Raw genomic sequence first — 20,450 nt, 5'->3', positions numbered from 1 at the left:
CTGTGTGTAAACTGTATAGTTTGAAGCAAGTTTACGACCGACCAATTGTACAAAATCCCAGATCCTATAACGAGAACACGGAGTCCGGTAGTTTACCCAATTCTCGAATCACATTAGAGTGTAATTACCTAATTACCTAATTTTATGATTAGTGTCTGAACTCCTGTAGACACGAAATGTAAAATAACGCCTACTTGATGACATTGTATCCCTCATTTCATCTAACTATGCAATTATCATATCATACTACCTTGTTAATAAGGTACACGAGATACACGAGATACACATGTAATGGGGTAGTCAGTTATTACTTATCACGTGGTAATGGGGTAATCACGTGTTAATTAGGTTGTAAGATAATGAGGTTTCAAGATACATATCTCATTGTTCTCGCTCTCTCGATCAGTCAGTGTCGCTCTTTGTCCATCAGTTATTGTCGTTGAATTGCCCTTTTTGTTCATTTGATCAGCTTGTACTTTACACCCCTTGTACTTTACACCCTTTGACCACTTTTCTCGCGAAAGTTGACCTTTGAACTCTCACTCGAACTTGTGAATTTGAAAAACAAGCCGCAGACCCTCCCTTGTGTTCCATCTTTAACCCACCACGATGAAGCTGATGGAACTGATCGGAGAACCTGTCGAGTTGACCCCGAGATCCTCATACCCTCCAACTAATCTAGATATCCTGAAACACATTACCTTTAAGAGGCGACAATTCAGGAAGTCTGTCTACCCTGGCTCTCACTTGTTTCTGAGTATCTCGGAGGAGCTTATGAGCATGTGTCCTGGAGACATCTCTCCTTATCCTAAACTTTATATTTTCTTGTGAGTATAATTTTTAGCGTTTTATATAATATGTTTGATTTTGCGATTTTAATCTCCAAGCTTTCTAATAATCTATCAATGGTGAGATATTTGTTAGCACATTTATAACTGCTGACGACTTGGCTAACAGTTCACCTCCACAGGAAAATAGATCGTCTAGAAAAGAAGCTTCAGAACATAAAGAAGTTACCCGACATTGGCAGACCAGCTGCACTACGATTCATAGAGGAGCTCAGCAAACCATTCACTGTCGGGAGAACAGGACAAACTGCAGCTCGAAGTGGACATTCTGCTAAGAGAACGAAACGGTGATGATGGTCAAATTATGGAAAAGAGGTTTTCTAAATGACCAAGCATTGGATGAACTGTCCAGAAAACACGATTTTTTCTACCCCGAAAGAGCGATTTCTGACAATGAAAATATACTAGGATTAGAAACTAGAAGATGCCTCGCTCTAATCTCATAGATTAAATAAGGAATACAGATAATGATATGTACTACATGTCTCGGTATTATTCAGTTTTAACAGAATACAGTTGTTCTTTCATAGTTGGATGATATGTTTCACTTCTATTTGTTCCATATTAGTTATTATATCTAACACCGTAAAGCTAAAGCTTTCTTTTGACTGTCGTCGAATCATATTAATTTTCCAACCTTTATTGAAAGCTGTACATAAAATTCTTCTAGTTCCAATTCCGAAACCAAGTAATCAATATTGCCATCGAAGGTTTCCTTTTTGGATAATCTTGTTCTTGTGACCTGTAGCTATATTTGTCAAATTGGTTCGTAAGATTAAAGTTTATCCGAATAAATGCAGAGTATTTTCTTGTCGAGTATTTTCTTGTCGAGTACTAATGATTAACCAGGTCCACAGCTTGGAACATCACTTACCAGCGGGCTGATTGTAGAATGTTGTGACATGAATCCGTATTATTTTATGAAAATGGGTCAGTTGTAAAGTGATCTCAAAGAGGCCAGTTGAAGTTCGCTGCAATGTAAAGTTTTAATACTTTCAACACTACTATATAACAAATAATTTGAGATTATGTGACTGATTAAATGCTGAAGATAAAAGAAATATATTCATTTTGCTAAGATTATGTTTGCGTTTCATTGCTCAACAGCTGTTCGAAGGATCAAATTTAAGATAAGGCAATGTGAAGAAAGGAGTAAACAAGCAGTGGACCCCAATTATTAAACTCTGGACTATCCCTGTAATTATATACGATATATTATATGTATACGATAAACCACTACTAGTACTACAAGTAACCGGTTGTGGACACAACAAGAAAATTGAGAATAATCTTGTGCGAGGGTAGGGACCCAGATGTCGTTTCTAACCCAAATAAACTTTAAGGAGGCTTCTCATCAGTAGCCGCACCTCCTTACTCGGTTTCTGAACTGGAATTCTATGGGCTTCCAGACGGCCAGACCGAGTATTACCATCCCATCCTTCTAGAGTTCATCACAAGTAGCACCCACCTTGAAGATCTTTGACATCCAGACACACCCCATTGGCGAACAAACTTTGGATATAATCTTACATGCTCCCGAAGGAATCCCTGGTTTATGGTCTTTCTCATCGTCACCAGCACTTTCACTAGGTCACCAGCTCTTTCACTGAAGTCATCAGCCCTTTCACTGAAGTCATCAGATGTGACTCTGATCAACGGTATAGTTGTGGACACAACAAGAAAATTGAGAATAATCTTGTGCGAGGGTAGGGACCCAGATGTCGTTTCTAACCCAAATAAACTTTAAGGAGGCTTCTCATCAGTAGCCGCACCTCCTTACTCGGTTTCTGAACTGGAATTCTATGGGCTTCCAGACGGCCAGACCGAGTATTACCATCCCATCCTTCTAGAGTTCATCACAAGTAGCACCCACCTTGAAGATCTTTGACATCCAGACACACCCCATTGGCGAACAAACTTTGGATATAATCTTACATGCTCCCGAAGGAATCCCTGGTTTATGGTCTTTCTCATCGTCACCAGCACTTTCACTAGGTCACCAGCTCTTTCACTGAAGTCATCAGCCCTTTCACTGAAGTCATCAGATGTGACTCTGATCAACGGTATAGTTGTGGACACAACAAGAAAATTGAGAATAATCTTGTGCGAGGGTAGGGACCCAGATGTCGTTTCTAACCCAAATAAACTTTAAGGAGGCTTCTCATCAGTAGCCGCACCTCCTTACTCGGTTTCTGAACTGGAATTCTATGGGCTTCCAGACGGCCAGACCGAGTATTACCATCCCATCCTTCTAGAGTTCATCACAAGTATTTCTCAAGAAGTAGTATAAGTATTGTATCTATAGCCCGATACTTACTAACTCTAGTATGGATTGGATATTTGAAGTCAGCACCAAGTAAATGTCCCCAAAACAAGATATAACTGATGGGAAATATCTTAATCTTGGGACGTGAGCAATCAATGAATATTATAATTGTTGATCCATCTTGAATTTTGTACGTCGCACGAGTACAGAGAGGAGACTTGCCTAAAGTAAAGAAAGGTGGACCAATAAACATATGACACCCAATTGTAATTACAGGTGTTCAACGCGGTGGTGAAGTGGGTGAAACATGACGAGGATAAGAGGAGATCACTTCTCCCTGATATTTTAGAGCACGTCCGCTTTGGTGAGTGCTACAGTGCAATTTAAGTGCGATAAAATTCGTGACTAATGCATCTGCACTTTTTATTGTTTTATATCGCATAATTATACTAAATAATACAGAAAATATGTGATTCTGCATCCAACGTATAGTATCCATCGCGAGCGTATCTAAATATTGCCTCTGGTGCTGTGTACATTGTACAGGCTTGTGTCTGTGTTCATATCTGTTCGGCAAATCATCAGGAACGATTGAGAGTTTTGGCTGAAGTAGCCTGTTTGTTTCAATTGCTTTGACCACCTTGCAATTCAGTGAACCTGATATACCTTCAGGGGTCATGTCTCCTAAAATTCTACTGGACTGTGTACAAACTGAAATACTAGTCTCTGAGAACGTCAAGTGTAAATCACTTCTGGACGAAGCTACCGCATATCATCTCCTACCTCAGGTACTTGCTGTTTTCAATAACTAACAGCTACAGACTGAAACTTACCTCAATAACTTACATCTACAGACTGAAACTTACAGCTACACAGTGTTACAGCTACAGACTGAAACTTACCTCAATAACTTACAGCTACAGACTGAAACTTACCTCAATAACTTACAGCTACAGACTGAAACTTATCTCAATAACTTACAGCTACAGACTGAAACTTACCTCATTATTGAAGAATGAAGATATAACTGTAAAACCTCAATAAAAGCTCATATCAGTAAAACTTTGATTGTATTATTAAACTCTGGTGACGCATTAAGTATACTCCGCTAAATAATAGCCCTGTTATACAGAGACGGTCAGAGTTTCCCACCATAAGATCCAAAGCGAGGACCTATCTAGCGAGCTCTATCTACGCAGTCGGCGGGGAGAACAACACCGGGATAAAGTTAGCCAGTGTAGAACGCTATGATAGTGAAGTTAACCGCTGGATTCAGGTACATATTTGCCATGTTGACGAGTTTTCATTTAAGGTCAAACTTAGATTAGGTCTGTAACAGAAAGAATAAACTTTACCACTAAATATAACGCCTCCTCTTGAAGCTAAAAACAAGAAATTAACACCTTAATAACCCCCTCCAGGTAGCGCCAATGAACATGGGAAGATCAAGTGTAGGCGTGACCTCATGCAACGGAGCCCTCTACTGTGGAGGAGGGTTCGGAGGACGAGTCTTCCTCAACTCAGTCGAGTGTTACACTCCGTATGATGACACGTGGAAGGTGGTCGCGCCGCTCGCATGTCCTCGGTCTTGTCTTGGTAAGTTTAGGCTACTGTTTTATTTGCGCTCTAGAGATCTGTTTTTATTGAATTCGGAAATTTGTACTCAATATAGAATTGTTGGGGACCTAGCTGAGGCTGGTAGTGGTTGGTGATTAAAGTAGCCAAATGTTTCTATCCGTATGTAGCATTATTTTAAATATGCTCAGCAATAACGCTTAGGTTCACTTCTATTCGTCCTGCCGTCTTCCATCTTAAAACATCGCCCAAATTTAAGCGTTTATTCGTTGTTTTTTGCGTCAGTATGACGTTAAACCGATAAAGCTTTTGCAAACTATACTTCCTGGGTGGCAACTTGGGTACGGTCCAAGAATGAAATATCGGAGATTTGGCCGGGGAAATTATTTTGATTTTATGATGAAAGGCTAGTAGCCAAAAGAAACTTTTTATCACTTCCCACCATTTTCAATTTCATGGATTATTTTCCAGGGATGGTTTGCCTAGATGATTTTGTGTATGCTATCGGCGGACGGAGAGAAGACGCACGACTTGCGACTGTCGAAAGGTTCTTTTTTTAAACTTTCACCAAATTTGGAGTACATATAAATATAACCTAAGGTATGACCATTATCCTCAGGATACATGACATTCTTAAAGTTAAATAACTGACTTTTCAGATATGACTGTCACCGAGACCAATGGTTTGATTCGAGCCGGATGGCAACCTCCCGCAGTGCTGCTGGTGTAACGGTTATTGATGGGTGTATTTACGTTGCTGGGGGTTACGATGGTTATACAGGTTAGCACTTTGAAGTTTTTATTTTGATGATTAAATACCAAAGAAAAACTAAATCTTTATTTTTTGAATATGCAGATTTGATAAACATATACTTATTACAATATTAATATGGATTATTGGACACCGTACTGGTTACTGTTTGTACCCTTGCCAAGGTAAAAATCAATAGCTACCAGATGAGTTAGCATCCGTATCACCCAGATAAAAGTCACATGATACTATGCTGTCTAGGTTTGTTCAGAAACCTAGCTGAACACCCCGCCTCCTCCTCCTCCTCTTCCTCCATCTCATCATGTTGGTACACTGATTTAGAACTGAACGTGTAGATCAACAGGAGTTTTACCCTGCTTATCAGAGACCCCCAAAACGACTTCTTAGAGTCCTGAGAGTTGGTTCTAACGTCCCTCATCGCTGCCACAGTGTACTCCATAATGAGGAGAAACACACCGAATGTCAGTGCTATTGCCAGAGCGAAGAAGATCCCAGCCATGGAGCTCATGCCAAGGGTGAGCTTCCTGCCTCCTTCGCTACTCGGGCAGTTGGAAGTGGAGTCTTGGATTGCTAGCCAGCGTGACCAGAAGCTGTCAAGGACGCCTGTTTCTCTGTACTGTAGGATGTAGGAGTTTATCAGCTCGGCGTATGGAGATCCCTTGGGGAACCCCAGAGCATACTCAAATGATTGGAACTCCGCGCCGATCCTTACCACGTCACAATCAGACCTGAACTCGTAATCGATGATTGGGGTTTCAAAGATGAAAACATACTTTTCCTCCCTCACTTTTCTTGCAGCTTCGGATTCATTACCTACTGAAACTGCTCTGGTGTAGAGCTCCCTGTAGAAGGGATCTACTGAGGACTGGAGAATTGACTCCGTGTGGGTTGACTTTACTGTACCCCACGTAATATCGTTCTGAAAACATGATAAAAGTTTTGAGAAAACTATCATATTGATAAGAATATTGCATTTCCTGCCGAGCTAGAGAAAGTATGTCAATTCTGAAACAAGGTATGTTTTACCTTTGGAAATGTACTATGTGAAGTCTGATAAGACAATAATTGGGAAAAAGATAATTTTTAGAAGATAATTTGGTTAAGTGTAATTAAAAGTGTGAAAAGGTGTAAAAATGTGTACCTTTTTTTCTACACTTTTTACTACACCATACACCAAAAAAAGGCAAAAGTGTAGTGTCAAAAAGTGCAAAAAGCGTAGTGAACCCCCCCCCCCCCCCCCCCCCCCCCCCCCTATATTTTCAAAAAAATGAATATTACTCTAGTCAGGCCAAGTACCTGGGCGAGAAGATCTTTAACCGATTTGATACCAATATCCATGTTGTTGACGGTGAGTGAAGCTGCCAAGTTAGCTGTGTACATAGAGGTCACAACCATCATGAAAAACCACCAAGCGCAGAGGATAAACCTTCCTGAATTGTATCAAACGTTCCATAACTTTTATCCGATTAGATCAGATCTTTTAAAAAAGGCAACAAATGAAATTTAAAACATTGTTAAAAGGAAATTTTTTAAGTATAAGCCGCACCTGACAAGCTATCTGGGCTGTCTCCTCGGGTCTTCCCGAACAGTCCAGAGCTCACAATCCAAAAAGAGTTGTAGAAATTGGTCCCGTTTCTGCCATCCTTTGCAGAACCTTTCGTAAAGAGGCACTTACGAGTCAGGGGTCTGGCCAGTGTTGTCAAATTAGGATCCTTCTGTCCCGAGCGATGTTTGAGACATTCTTTGCACGTGCAAGACATGAGAGCGTGCACGTAGGACGCTGATCTTCCATACGGGCTGGTTTTATTCGCAAGGTAGAAGAAAAATGTCACAATAAAGTTCATGATTATCACTGAAAACCAGACTTTATTTTCGAATGGAAGAAGGAAAAAGAATCTGTTTTGGGTTGATTTAGAAGCTCTCATGACTGCTGTGTTGCTTGAATCCATAAAAGGAAAAGAAAAGTCAATGATGTGTTCCCTCCCAGAATTCACAGAAAGAGGTACTGCCGCAATATCGATCTCGTTGTAGACCAGCTGCCTTACCAGTCCCGTCCAATCTTGTACCGATGAGTTGTAAGAACCCCATTTTCTGTCGTGAGGCTGCACAAACTCGTACTCAAACTGAAGGTCAATTTTTAGCCGCTCAATCAAGTCAATCATATAACCAGTGTAACAGCTCTTGCCCTCGCACGGCCCGCTTGTCTCTATGATAAAGGGTTTTATTGGTAGGATTCCGCAGATGAACTTTGAACCTTTCAGGGTTTTGGGTTTCGAGGTGGGAGCTGTATCAGAATGGTCAAAGTATATGGCCTTGTAGGGAAGTTTTAGTTCGTTAGATACCAGTTTCCAAGTTCCTATCCGTACAAAGTTTTGATTCTGAATGTTCAAAACATCGTAGACAACGTTCCTCGGCCAGCCCATTTTGTCAAACTGGATGTGTCCTGTCATGCCGGTGTCTAGGTCAACACGTTTAAGTGCACCCAAGAACTTGTATCCGTTCTCCCAATATTGATACTCGCCATTAAGGATGTTCTGGTGACAGTAAAACTCCTTTGATTCCATATTCTGGTTCTCCTGATAATATAAGTTTAGTCCGTCCGCGTAAACCTTGATGGTGTCATAGAGCGTCAATACATATCCACCAAGGTTAAACCGTTTTCCCGGAAACTTGGTCACGAACTTGTTGTACAGTGATTTGTATTGGGGGCTGTTTAGTGAAATAGTTGGCCTCGTCCCCAGAAGCCCGTTGAGATAGTCTGGTATGGTCCCGTTCTCTTCTAGTACTATGGGTTGTGTGGCTATACCGTCTGTCACAATCCAGGCATACTCATTGGTCATCAGACCTACATCTCTGGCTTGCCTGAAAATGGCGGGACTGTACCAACCATCACAAATGAGCACGATAATCTTAGACAGGGACTGTTTGATGACTTCCAGCTCCATCTTTATGTCAAGCTGTGCGTATTCCGAATCATGGTGACTTCCTGGAACGACAAACTGTTGGTTATTAAGAATCTTGAAGCCCTGAGCCATTGCTAGCGACTGTAATTTCAGCATCCCATTTATCCCGTAATCATCCGCTGATGTGAGTATCGAGAAGTCTTTCCATTCGTGATGCTTCAGGAGCTCAAATATTGCTTTGCACTGTTCGTAGTCTGACGGCATGAGGTTCAGTAAATACTCTGTAGTTAATGTTTGTTGAATGAACGGGTTTGTTGCTGAAGGACTTATGGAGGGCACGTGGAAGTTTGTTGCTATCTCAGCTATAATCTTCACGTTGTTAGAAGACCCAGAAGCTACTAATCCGATCACTCCTTCCTCTAAACTGGAACAGACACTGTCAAACACATCACTAGACTGGTAGGAGTACTGGCGGTATATGACCTGCAGGTTGTAGGTGTTGGAGACACTGTTCACCTCTTCTACCGCCATGTCTATTATCTCTTTTGTTGGGTGACTTTCCAATTCTGTATACAAAACAGCTGAAAATTGAGGATCATTAAAGCTAATAATATAAGTGTGTGGTTCAACTTTTCATAGGAAGCCATTCCTGATTATTAAAGGAAGGCTCATGCAATGATATATACTTAATGTAGTGATGACAAGGTCACATATCCTGGCTCCATAATATGAAGAATTTGTTTTAATTCTAAATGAAAAACTCGAATACACACAGTCCTCACCTAACTTCAGATTCTGTTTTATTCGCCAAGGTGGAATCTCTGGCTTTATTACGGATAAGCAACTTAAGAGTATAACCAAAAAGACGTTTGCGGACATCGTCCACATAATAAGTGAAAAAGGCAGTAAAAGAAACCTACCGTGCCATCTAAGGTCAAGTTGTTCTGTTAATGAAGGAGTAATTAGGGTCACGTGTGACGTGAAGCATCTTAAATCGCACGTGTAGCCTTTTTCCCGGCTAGTGGAGCACTTAGTTTCCTTACTTCACTTTCTGACTTGGTATTAAGTCAGGAATGTAGCTTGAAAAATATCACACGTACTGAACTAGTCTCCACCTCCCTTGGATCACACTTAACCAATGATGCAAGGTTTAAGTGACATAATTTACTTGGTTATCTTGCTACTTGTTCTCAATTACTGAAGAGACATGGACTGTGAGCTGATGTAACTTGTTTTTAAGGAAAAGAGTAGAGCCAAATACTTTATAACATTTTTGACCTGAAGACATGGTACAATAGATCAACTGCAAAAGTTTACTCAAACTCTCTAATTCTCATTAAAACAGTAATATTTTACAGATTTGAACACTGTGGAGAGATACGACCCGAGAATAGATAAATGGTGTATGGTGGCACCCATGAAGAAAAAGAGGTGCGAAAATTTCGACTTTAATACGTTTCATAAAACACTTATGTAAATCATCAGTCATCACCAAATTGCTCATTAATGTAATAAGCTACCCCCTCCCAGATGTTAAAACTTTAAGAATGTTTCCTTTCAGATCTTTAACGGCAGCAGTAACACTGAAAGGATGTATATACGTGCCAGGAGGGCAGATTCTGATGACTCTTCTAGACTCTGTTGAGTGCTATGATCCTAGGAACAACTTGTGGTATCCTATGAGCCCTCTTCTTTCCTCCAGGTTATTTGAGAAGTGGTCAAGCTGATTTAATTCCGGATATTGTTGCTATTTAGTGATTTGAATCTAGTCTTATCAAGTATTTAGATAGTCGATAAGCTGATGATTAAGTTGTTGATTTTCAGTTTTTACGTCTAAGTTATTTACTGATTAATTTCTACCCAGGTATGGTTGTGGTGCAGCAGTTTTAGGAGAGAATATGTTTGTAGCTGGAGGATGTGATGGTGCTCACAGACTGTCCTCGCTGGAGATATACGATCCAGTGCGGAACACGTGGTCCACAATGGAGCCAATGAGCGATCAGAGGCATTCCCTCGGAATAACTGCTCTTTGAAGAGTAGTCAACTACATTCCCTCGGAGTAACTGCTCTTTGAAGAGCAGTCAACTACATTCCCTCGGAGTAACTGCTCTTTGAAGAGTAGTCAACTACATTCCCTCGGAGTAACTGCCCTTTGAAGAGCAGTTAACTACATTCAATCCATTGATGCTTCACGACGAAGGAGATAGCCCCTACAATCTACTTGTCTATACTATATCTCCTATTCTTTAAATGCAACCGATTAAATTTCTCGATTTATTTAATAAATATCGTTTTTGTGACACACAGTATGTAATTGTATGTACGAATGGGGTTGACCAGAAATGAGTGAGAGAAAATGTGTGTGTTAGTTTAAGGTCGGTCTGATTAGAGAAGAGAAACGATGTCTACGATGTTTTTTTAGAATAAAATTCTACGCTTTTTATAAGGTTATAAGTTACAACAAACAAACGGGTTGTTATTTATAATATGAGTGTTATTAATATTAATAGGTGTGTATCTTAGATTTATGGATTTGGTAAATAAATCATTTTATCACTATCTGTATAAATACTCCAGTAGCAGGGAGGAGTTGAGTGTGCACTTCGATGTACAGAGTTTTTTGCTGCCGAATCGGGTTAAATAGGTCATTGGTAACTCAAAAAATCGAGGGCCGCATGTTGTGTCGCTAGTCCCAACCCTGTGGAGCCACGCCCATATTTCATATCAGGTGCGTATATGGGAAATATGTATCTCAGCTTCTGAAGGTCTTAGAGACTTAAACTTGAGTTTAAAATGACCGCAATACACATGTTTATATTGGTACTATGAAGGTCATGAAAGCCCAAAATGCCTATTTTTGGAAAAAATTCAGAAAAACCAATTTTCACTTGGGCGCGAGTAAAAATCTACACTAGAAATTGAGTGAAAATCGAGTAAGCAGTTCAGTGTCTACAACATTTCTAAACACAGGGTCCTCTGTTAGGTCATTCTTAATCAGAATTGATAAAGTAAGCAAATTTTATTAGTAGTTTCAACCCTGTGGAGCCACGCCCATATTTCATATTATGTGCGAATATCGGAAATTTGTATCTCAGCTTCTGAAGGTCTTAGAGACTCAAAGGTGGGCTTAAAATGACCGCAATGTACATGTTTATATTGGCACTACGAGGGTCATGAAGGCCCAGAATGCTTATTTTTTGGAAAAATTCAGTAAAACCGATTTTCAAGTTTGCGACACTTGGGCGTGAGTAAAAATCGACGCTTAGAAGTTAAGTGAAATCGAGTATGAAGTTCAGTGTCTGCAACGTTTCTAAACACAGGATCCTTTGTAAGGTCATTCTGAATCAGAATTGATAAGGTACGCAAATTCTATGAGTAGTTTCAACCCTAGGGAGCAAAACTCCTAAATTACCCCCAGGCGCAAATATATGACTTTTCTATCTCGGCTTCTGAACGTTGTAGGGGCCTCTCTTTGAGCGCAAACTAACTACGATGGCCACGTTTATATACCAACTGTAAAGAAACATAGGGTCTATACTCTATAGTGCTTAGTTTTTAAAAACTCATTAAAAACTGTTTTAACCTTCATGCATCATAAAATAGTAACATCAAACATGTGCTTAATTATGGTATCTCGGGCTAAAAAAGTCTTATAGACATTTCCAGCACAGTAAAACGTTCAACATGAACACATTCGGATAACATTTATGGAGCAGCACATACCACCTAACTTTAATTAGGTGGTATGTGAGAGTTAGACTCTCACTTCGTCAACTACAATTCAAAATAACTTTAATTTTGGTATAACTGCGAAAATACTCAGTTTCAGAAGCTCCTTCCAGCTATCTTAGGCTGCCATCAGCTCCCTCTCTGGGACTCTCTCCAGTACTGCTTGGCTATTATGGCTAATCAACTTGAATCCAACCTCATGTAGTAGAATCTACTTCTAGTTACCTTCTGCTAAGTCCATGTCAACTCTACCCAGCTACCACCACCAATATGTTATAATTTTAGATCTTTCTAGCAACTTCTGATATGAGTGCTACCTCTTCCTCTATCCAGCTACTATACCACCAGATGGCAGAAACCACCAATTCCAGCTGTCTCCACCTACTTCGGCTACCTCTATTTAGCTACTACCAAGGTTCCTCCAACTTCTGCTATTTCTAGCAACTTTAGCTTAGGGTAGTGGGCTACTTCTTGCCCTGTCTAGCAACCATCAGCAACATTTTATTCTGGCGTTTAGAGGTTGCTAGAAACAGCAAATTTCCTCTTCCTTAATAAGCTAGAAATTGTTGGATGCAGCAGAGGTTATACAGCACTCATATCAGAGGTTGCTAGAAAGATCTAAAATTATAACATATTGGTGGTGGTAGCTGGGTAGAGTTGACATGGACTTAGCAGAAGGTAACTAGAAGTAGATTCTACTACATGAGGTTGGATTCAAGTTGATTAGCCATAATAGCCAAGCAGTACTGGAGAGAGTCCCAGAGAGGGAGCTGGTGGCAGCCTAAGATAGCTGGAAGGAGCTTCTGAAACTGAGTATTTTCGCAGTTATACCAAAATTAAAGTTATTTTGAATTGTAGTTGACGAAGTGAGAGTCTAACTCTCACATACCACCTAATTAAAGTTAGGTGGTATGTGCTGCTCCATAAATGTTATCCGAATGTGTTCATGTTGAACGTTTTACTGTGCTGGAAATGTCTATAAGACTTTTTTAGCCCGAGATACCATAATTAAGTACATGTTTGATGTTACTATTTTATGATGCATGAAGGTTAAAACAGTTTTTAATGAGTTTTTAAAAACTAAGCACTATAGAGTATAGACCCTATGTTTCTTTACAGTTGGTATATAAATGTGGCCATCGTAGTTAGTTTGCGCTCAAAGAGAGGCCCCTACAACGTTCAGAAGCCGAGATAGAAAAGTCATATATTTGCGCCTGGGGGTAATTTAGGAGTTTTGCTCCCTAGGGTTGAAACTACTCATAGAATTTGCGTACCTTATCAATTCTGATTCAGAATGACCTTACAAAGGATCCTGTGTTTAGAAACGTTGCAGACACTGAACTTCATACTCGATTTCACTTAACTTCTAAGCGTCGATTTTTACTCACGCCCAAGTGTCGCAAACTTGAAAATCGGTTTTACTGAATTTTTCCAAAAAATAAGCATTCTGGGCCTTCATGACCCTCGTAGTGCCAATATAAACATGTACATTGCGGTCATTTTAAGCCCACCTTTGAGTCTCTAAGACCTTCAGAAGCTGAGATACAAATTTCCGATATTCGCACATAATATGAAATATGGGCGTGGCTCCACAGGGTTGAAACTACTAATAAAATTTGCTTACTTTATCAATTCTGATTTAGAATGACCTAACAGAGGACCCTGTGTTTAGAAATGTTGTAGACACTGAACTGCTTACTCGATTTTCACTCAATTTCTAGTGTAGATTTTTTACTCGCGCCCAAGTGAAAATTGGTTTTTCTGAATTTTTTCCAAAAATAAGCATTTTGGGCTTTCATGACCTTCATAGTACCAATATAAACATGTGTATTGCGGTCATTTTAAACTCAAGTTTAAGTCTCTAAGACCTTCAGAAGCTGAGATACATATTTCCCATATACGCACCTGATATGAAATATGGGCGTGGCTCCACAGGGTTGGGACTAGCGACACAACATGCGGCCCTCGATTTTTTGAGTTACCAATGACCTATTTAACCCGATTCGGCAGCAAAAAACTCTGTACATCGAAGTGCACACTCAACTCCTCCCTGCTACTGGAGTAAAACAATATATCACCAGTAATTCTCTACTATATGTGGTAAGATTTTAACATTGTCATAATTTATTCAGTTCGTTTTTGGGCTTTATTCAGTTTTGAAATATCTAAAGCACCTTGACTCTTGACCCAAGTAAAGCAGTTCACGGTGTTTGATTATGGTTCCAACCCTGTGCCCTGTGCAATTTACCAAAGTTAAAATCACGAGACATCCTCTCATATTGCAAATGATCTGTTTTCAGTCCTTCTTGAAGCAGGATAAGCACACTCCAAACAGGAAGCACACAACTTGAAGCACAGCTATAGCTATCAGTATCCCGGTTACAACTCCTGACCATTTGTCTACGTAGTCATGTATCTCCTCTTCGCAGCCCTGAAATATTTGAAATATTTTCAGTTAAATTTTGCTTTAAGGTAAAAACCCAAGTGCTGCGATTTTCTGTTTCAAACTCTTAATGAATAAAGTACGGGGCTTTGTCGTGGATATTCCGTTACAGCTGAATTTGACTTTAATTATCTATTAATTATCTTTAAGTTGGATGTGTCGAGAAGTCAGCACCCTCACCTGAACGTAGAATTTCTCTTTGATCGCTGCCTCATCAGTGTTAATGAGGGCCAGTTTCTTCCCGCAGCCTGTTTCCAAAGTTTTACAGCAAGAGTCCGGGAGGTACTGAAACATTTGTCATCAGGAGTTGTTAGATGGCAAGTTTTAGGAGGTGGGTTAGGTGACTTAATCGAGCTGAGATACGTGATACAAGAAAATATGGTTCACAGAACAATATAAGGTGTTGATGTGATAGAAAGAGAAATGTTAGCCCTCCTTATATAATGAGAATTGTTGGTTGTCTTGAAGTTAATGACGACAAATGTTAGTACTCACAGAGGCGTAGTTGAGAGAGACGACCCAGGTAAAAGCAACGGAACTGTTACCCCAGTCCTTGTAGGTGTGTTGCCCGCAGCAGTGGAGTATCTCCTGGGGCGGTTAGATTTTGAAACTCTAGTTACTGTTCGTGACTCACCTTACTGTTTGTAAGTTGCTTTCTTGGTGTGACAGTATTCAAAATTTACTGTTAATACGTTGAAGGTTTTTATAATAGTTATCAATTTGATCGAACGGTACAACTTTAGCTCTCTAGCTGTAGATTGACAGCAGCAGCATCCCTTAACTCTGATAGTTTTGCATTGAAAGTAAGTATAATCATTATAACGTGTATACTGTATAGACTGTATACTGACTTGAAACATGTCGATACCATCCGTGATAGCCGCACTGCTAGTCTCATTTCCTCCGTAAGTCTTAAAAGCATCCTGGACAGTAGTACTTATCTCCTTCTCTAGGTCATCATCAGCAGAGTAGTAGAGCAACATTCCGATACCAATAGCTTCTCCGATTATTAGTAACGCCAGGAGAATCAGGTGCTGAATTGTAAATTGTTAATGTTTTGGAGTTTCAGGTTTCAACTGGGAGTCCCTGGATTTAGATTGGAGCTAAGTTTAGGTACGTCAAGGAAACATGTTACAAATATATAATGACAGTGACAAAATCAAAATTTCATTTGTCTTGAGTACCGATAATATCTTACCATGATAAGACACGATTTAGTTCCTTGTACACAGGCCCCACACACGCCAGTTATCCCTAGGACTAGCAGCAACATTCCAACAGCCAACGAGCCGAAGCCGAGATATCTCGCACTGAAATCATTGAATTTTTAGATCATATTTATATTATTTCCATGCTGAGTGAGCTGTGTTCTAGACAACAAAAATGTAAACACCAATTTGGACGTAGGTAGAATTGGTGCTTATTTTGAGGTTTGTTCAAGTATTACAAGATGAACTACCCCAGAGTTAAAGCAGTATATTAGAAAAAACATAACCACACTATTTAGTGGCCTCTAAAAGGCTGTCAGTTACATGTTTACCGGGTAGCTGTCGTATGTTCGCTCTCACGATCACGTGTGTAGAACGTGCTTATGTATCATTATAACAAAACTGTTTATTTCATATATGGCTTGTTTAAGATATCAAGTGAAGTTATCATCTTACTTGTCGTCGAATATCGTCTCGAGCTCGTGTAATTTGTAGATACAAACTGCTCCAACTACTATTAGAGCAATCGAGAAAATCTGAGGATTTGTTTGATTAACATTGGGGTAATGAAACATTTTAACAGTGCAATATCATTTGTCGCAAATCAGAATAATCAGAAACTATTTGGAACTCCCAAAAAACTGTCTAAACATTTTAAGGATATGCAGAGAATCGAAACAAAGTGTTTAACACAGTGCAAATGTACGGTATGAACTTATGTTCATTGTCTAACAGCCATTCAAATCATGTATGATCATAATCAGTAATAGTGGTGAGTTTTATTATAATTAAAAAGACATCTGTACCGTTATGACAATGTTTGTTACGAACAAGATCAGTCGCATGAACGCCGTTCCACAACCCATATTTTCCTCAGAAAAACAAACTCAACAGTCAACAAATAATCAACTAATCAATCTATTCGATAAATTAATGGACACTATAATCTAGCGTGAGGAAAGTTGATTGATAATTAGCAAATTAAGACTGCATTACATGTTCGCAGCCTTGTTAACGGGTGATTTCACTTCATTACTAAAATAGCCCCTCTCCCTGGACCAACATGTGATCTTTTTCCTGTTATGTGATTGGGTGTTACTTGTGATAACAAACTGTGATTGGTTACCCTCCCTTATAGTTATAGTTACCGTTATATACCTGCTGGATCTAGAGCCAAGGTGCAAGCTTCTCAAGAAATTATGAATTCACTGATATTTGTTGCATGATGCAAAGTTCACGTAACTTATAAAGACTGTAAAACCCCACTAATCACCACACTCGATAAAGAACCACACTAACCAGTCACCAATAGTAACCACTATACGACTAGTAACCACCATACCACTAGTAACCACCATACCACTAACCACTAGTAACCACCACTAACCACTAGTAACCACCACTAACCACTAGTGACCACTAGTAACCACCACTAACAACTATTAACCACCACTAACCACTAGTATTCACTAACCACCACTAACCATTAGTTACCACCACTAACAACTAGTAACCAGTAACCACCACTAGTAACCACCACTAACAACTAGTAACCACTAGTAACCACCACTAACCACTAGGTCCATGTCGTCCCGGGAAGTGTAGCTCCATGTCAGCTCCTGTGATCCTGACCCTTGTGTTGGACGGCAAGGAGGTAAACACGACGTGGGAGGAAGTGGCAGGATGGGTCCACCAGTCCTCTCCTCTAACCTCATCCTTCTCTACTGCCTGGCTTGTTGTCAGGGCCATCCAGGTAACTAGGTCATACCCGGTGACGGGGCTGTCAAGGTTACTAAGCAACTTACTGATAGGTTACTAAAAGTATAAGAGTTGATAAGTGTGACCGATTATCACAGCGAACATTTTGTATAACTTGTCCAACACATAGCATAAACATTTATTCATTTAATTCACTGCTCTCCAGAACCCCAAATTTACTTCATAAACTTATTAAAAAACTACACATGTTTGCAGATATTTCTAGTGCAGATAGGAATGTTACTACTCGAGATCGGCTCGATTAGCCCGAAGAATACCAAAGCAATGATTATCAAGAACATCGGGAACTCTAGCATATCTGCAATATGTTTTTACTTGCTCGGGTATTGATTATTTCGGGTATTCAATATTTCAACAATTTATCCATTACAATTTAGTTTTTTTCCTGGATATTTCCAGCAAAACAGCTCAATAAATATTAGTAGCTTCTAGAATCTAGAATTCAAGTCATTGAAGAGTTACAAACATTTGTCTACCTTTTTGCAGAAAAATAGAAAACTGCTAACATTAACGTATTCTCCTCCTCAGATATGGGTTCAGCTTTGGTGAGGATGGTGATGACTTTGTGGGTTGGGGAGGGTTCGCCACTAAAGGAGATATGTTTGCCAACGCCACCAAAGTGGGGGATATCAGCTACAACGGTGCTACCTACGCTCATTTCATTTACTACTTCTGTGTGCTTAACTTGGTGCCGACTATTGTTGCTGGTTTGTTTTGTTGTTGTCTCAGAAGTTCGTTTTACGTTATATATCAAAATGGAAGTTATCTTATGTAATGATTATAATTTAGATAATTTTCAGTTGCAATATAAAGCGGTTATGTCTTTAAAAGATAACAAAATTATTTCTGATATTATTTTGAAATAAAAAGATTCACATTTTTTCGTAAACCAGATTCTGGCATTTTCAGTGAATTTAGAAAAGCTTACTCCACACTGTAATTGCTACACAATAGCTAATGGGGTAAAGTAGGTGACGTTCGGGGAGGGAGTCTGAAATTGCTATAATCTGGTTTACGAGAAATCTTAACGATCCCAAATGTAAAGTTTTATTTTAGGGTCTCTGAGCGAGAGAACTCACGTGGTTGCATACTTTGTAGTCACATTCTTCATATCCCTGTTCGTGACACCAGTTGTGATGCACTGGGCCTGGAGCAACAAGGGTTGGGCTAGTTACCATTCCAGATATCTTATGAATACCGGAGTGCTCGATTTTGCTGGTAAGGGATATTCATATACTTAATTTTTGGTTTATTTTGTGAAACGTTAGAGAGCGAACGTTTGAAAAAGGTCAAGCGAGGATTTGTTACAAGAGTTATTTTAACAGCATGGGGAGAGAAGATTCATCAATTTGCTTATAAACAATGACCCTTTCACTCTTTCATTTTACTAACAGATCAATTATTACTAACAATGTCCATTTTATATTATTATTAATAATTATTTTACCTCATGACAGGATCGTGTGTTGTGCATGTGAGCGGAGGGATAATGGCGCTGGTAGGAGCGTACGTTGTTGGGCCCAGGAAGGGTCGCTTCGTCGGCGAAAGTTAGTTTTAAAACATGCATATGTTCATTTGTATAAATTTTTAATGGAATGGAAATAATATGATCTTCTCAAATTTATATTCTCTCTGTGAGTTAGTTTATTTTTTGACGATAAAAAAATCTACAAAAATGAACGATGTTATTGGCATACTAAAATAGTAACTAATACTTTACTAAAAACGTTGAATTTTTGTAATATGTATATTGCAGACGCGAACTCTCACTTTCAATAATACAAGGCACACAATGAAATGTTAACTCATACCCTGATCAGGGTCCAATGTAAGGATGCCTCGTCAAAATGTTACCTACGCAGCGCTGGGTGCTTTCTTTATGTGGGCTGGATTCTACGCTCTCAACATGGGAACCATCCAAAATTTTGACGGTTTGTAAACACAAGGAAATGTTTTACCCTGTCCATATTAAAATTAGCCGACAAGAACTGTTGCTCTTGAATTTGGAACACCTTGGTATGCAGCTTTGTGCGATATGCATTGATACATGACATCTCTGTCCCTCAATTCCGTCATGCACCTAGGTGCTTTTGTAGCAGATATTGTTACCTTCTTAAACATTCAAAGCAAACGCCAGAAAACCGTTCAATTTGTCTGAAAATATTCTGCTTTCCAGGAGACGGGGTTAACGCGTTGGGTAAGATCGCGATCAACACAACAATCTGTGCCACAACCAGTGCTATTGCAGTAACAGTACTGACTCTGTATAACGAAAAACACATGGAACCTTACAGCGTTGTCAACGGTATTTGCACAGGTCAGTGGTAGTGCATTACATGTGGGTAATAACTAATGAATTGTAAAGACTCAAAGAGACATAGCTACGTTGTTCGGAGATACCCAGAAAGTTATAAATTGATTCTTGACAGCAATTATTTTTTTAAATCAAACATAAATTAAAATATCCCACAACCTGCAGGTTTGGCGGGAAGCAGTGCTGGATGCGCTACCATGACAACAGAAGGTGCCCTGGTAACTGGTATACTGTGTGGAGCCATGTATTTCCTTCTCTCTTGGATGCTGTGTTCATGTTAGTTGTTTCTTTTCTTTTTTGTCACTTTAATAAGTATCACGTGTTGAGAGAATTTGGGGAATTTACAGCTAATTTAAGACTTTTAAATATAATCATCTTGGAGTTGTTTGGAGCTTTATAGTAGGATTTTCACTTTCAGTTGGGATAGACGATGTGACCGACGTGGCTCCAATACATCTTGGGGGTGGAATGGTTGGGATCATTTCAGCTGCATTTTTCACTACACGCCCTTTCTACAAGATAGCAGGTTATTGCAACTACAACATAATAGTGCATTATTTTAGATTGTTTATTAGATAAGATCAAATTGAGTTGATCAAACACTTTGATGGAG

General features: G+C 39.5%; 5 protein-coding genes across 5 annotated transcripts in view; 3 read left to right on the top strand and 2 right to left on the bottom strand.

Moving 5' to 3' along the window:
* Positions 1–10,563, top strand: part of LOC134818964 (kelch-like protein diablo) — a 56,092-nt gene extending 45,529 nt beyond the window's left edge. The window contains exons 6-14 of the mRNA XM_063828706.1: positions 3,391–3,478; positions 3,787–3,902; positions 4,247–4,390; positions 4,536–4,710; positions 5,161–5,236; positions 5,349–5,470; positions 9,723–9,795; positions 9,926–10,066; positions 10,229–10,563. Of these exons, the coding sequence (XP_063684776.1) occupies positions 3,391–3,478; positions 3,787–3,902; positions 4,247–4,390; positions 4,536–4,710; positions 5,161–5,236; positions 5,349–5,470; positions 9,723–9,795; positions 9,926–10,066; positions 10,229–10,397 (1,104 nt within the window). The 3' untranslated portion in view covers positions 10,398–10,563. The remainder of the gene's footprint in view (positions 1–3,390; positions 3,479–3,786; positions 3,903–4,246; positions 4,391–4,535; positions 4,711–5,160; positions 5,237–5,348; positions 5,471–9,722; positions 9,796–9,925; positions 10,067–10,228) is intronic.
* Positions 409–1,873, top strand: LOC134818968 (uncharacterized). Its single transcript, XM_063828709.1, has 2 exons — positions 409–827; positions 971–1,873. The coding sequence occupies exons 1-2, from the start codon at positions 610–612 to the stop codon at positions 1,137–1,139; spliced, it is 387 nt and encodes a 128-aa protein (XP_063684779.1). The 5' UTR covers positions 409–609; the 3' UTR covers positions 1,140–1,873.
* LOC134818965 (ammonium transporter 2-like) overlaps positions 1,850–20,450 on the top strand; it is a 20,211-nt gene continuing 1,610 nt past the window's right edge. The window contains exons 1-10 of the mRNA XM_063828707.1: positions 1,850–1,873; positions 17,325–17,497; positions 17,719–17,846; positions 18,052–18,230; positions 18,580–18,741; positions 18,981–19,070; positions 19,344–19,454; positions 19,700–19,840; positions 20,003–20,113; positions 20,256–20,363. Coding sequence (XP_063684777.1) covers positions 17,354–17,497; positions 17,719–17,846; positions 18,052–18,230; positions 18,580–18,741; positions 18,981–19,070; positions 19,344–19,454; positions 19,700–19,840; positions 20,003–20,113; positions 20,256–20,363 — 1,174 coding nt within the window. The 5' untranslated portion in view covers positions 1,850–1,873; positions 17,325–17,353. The remainder of the gene's footprint in view (positions 1,874–17,324; positions 17,498–17,718; positions 17,847–18,051; positions 18,231–18,579; positions 18,742–18,980; positions 19,071–19,343; positions 19,455–19,699; positions 19,841–20,002; positions 20,114–20,255; positions 20,364–20,450) is intronic.
* On the bottom strand, positions 5,536–8,939 carry LOC134818962 (glutamate receptor ionotropic, kainate 2-like). Its single transcript, XM_063828704.1, has 3 exons — positions 7,008–8,939; positions 6,758–6,891; positions 5,536–6,380 (listed from the first exon to the last, which is right to left on the bottom strand). Exons 1-3 carry the CDS (start codon positions 8,893–8,895, stop codon positions 5,679–5,681), a joined length of 2,724 nt encoding a protein of 907 aa, XP_063684774.1. The 5' UTR covers positions 8,896–8,939; the 3' UTR covers positions 5,536–5,678.
* On the bottom strand, positions 14,390–17,330 carry LOC134818654 (CD151 antigen-like). Its single transcript, XM_063828293.1, has 7 exons — positions 17,319–17,330; positions 16,201–16,280; positions 15,735–15,846; positions 15,388–15,570; positions 15,032–15,124; positions 14,717–14,821; positions 14,390–14,524 (listed from the first exon to the last, which is right to left on the bottom strand). The coding sequence occupies exons 1-7, from the start codon at positions 17,328–17,330 to the stop codon at positions 14,390–14,392; spliced, it is 720 nt and encodes a 239-aa protein (XP_063684363.1).

This window comes from Bolinopsis microptera, chromosome 7 (assembly GCF_026151205.1).
Source record: "Bolinopsis microptera isolate Bmic1 chromosome 7, MBARI_Bmic_1.0, whole genome shotgun sequence".
In the NCBI taxonomy this organism is placed as follows: domain Eukaryota; kingdom Metazoa; phylum Ctenophora; class Tentaculata; order Lobata; family Bolinopsidae; genus Bolinopsis; species Bolinopsis microptera.
The sequence above is the reverse complement of the archived record's forward strand: the minus strand, read 5'-3'. Positions and strand labels throughout refer to the sequence as shown.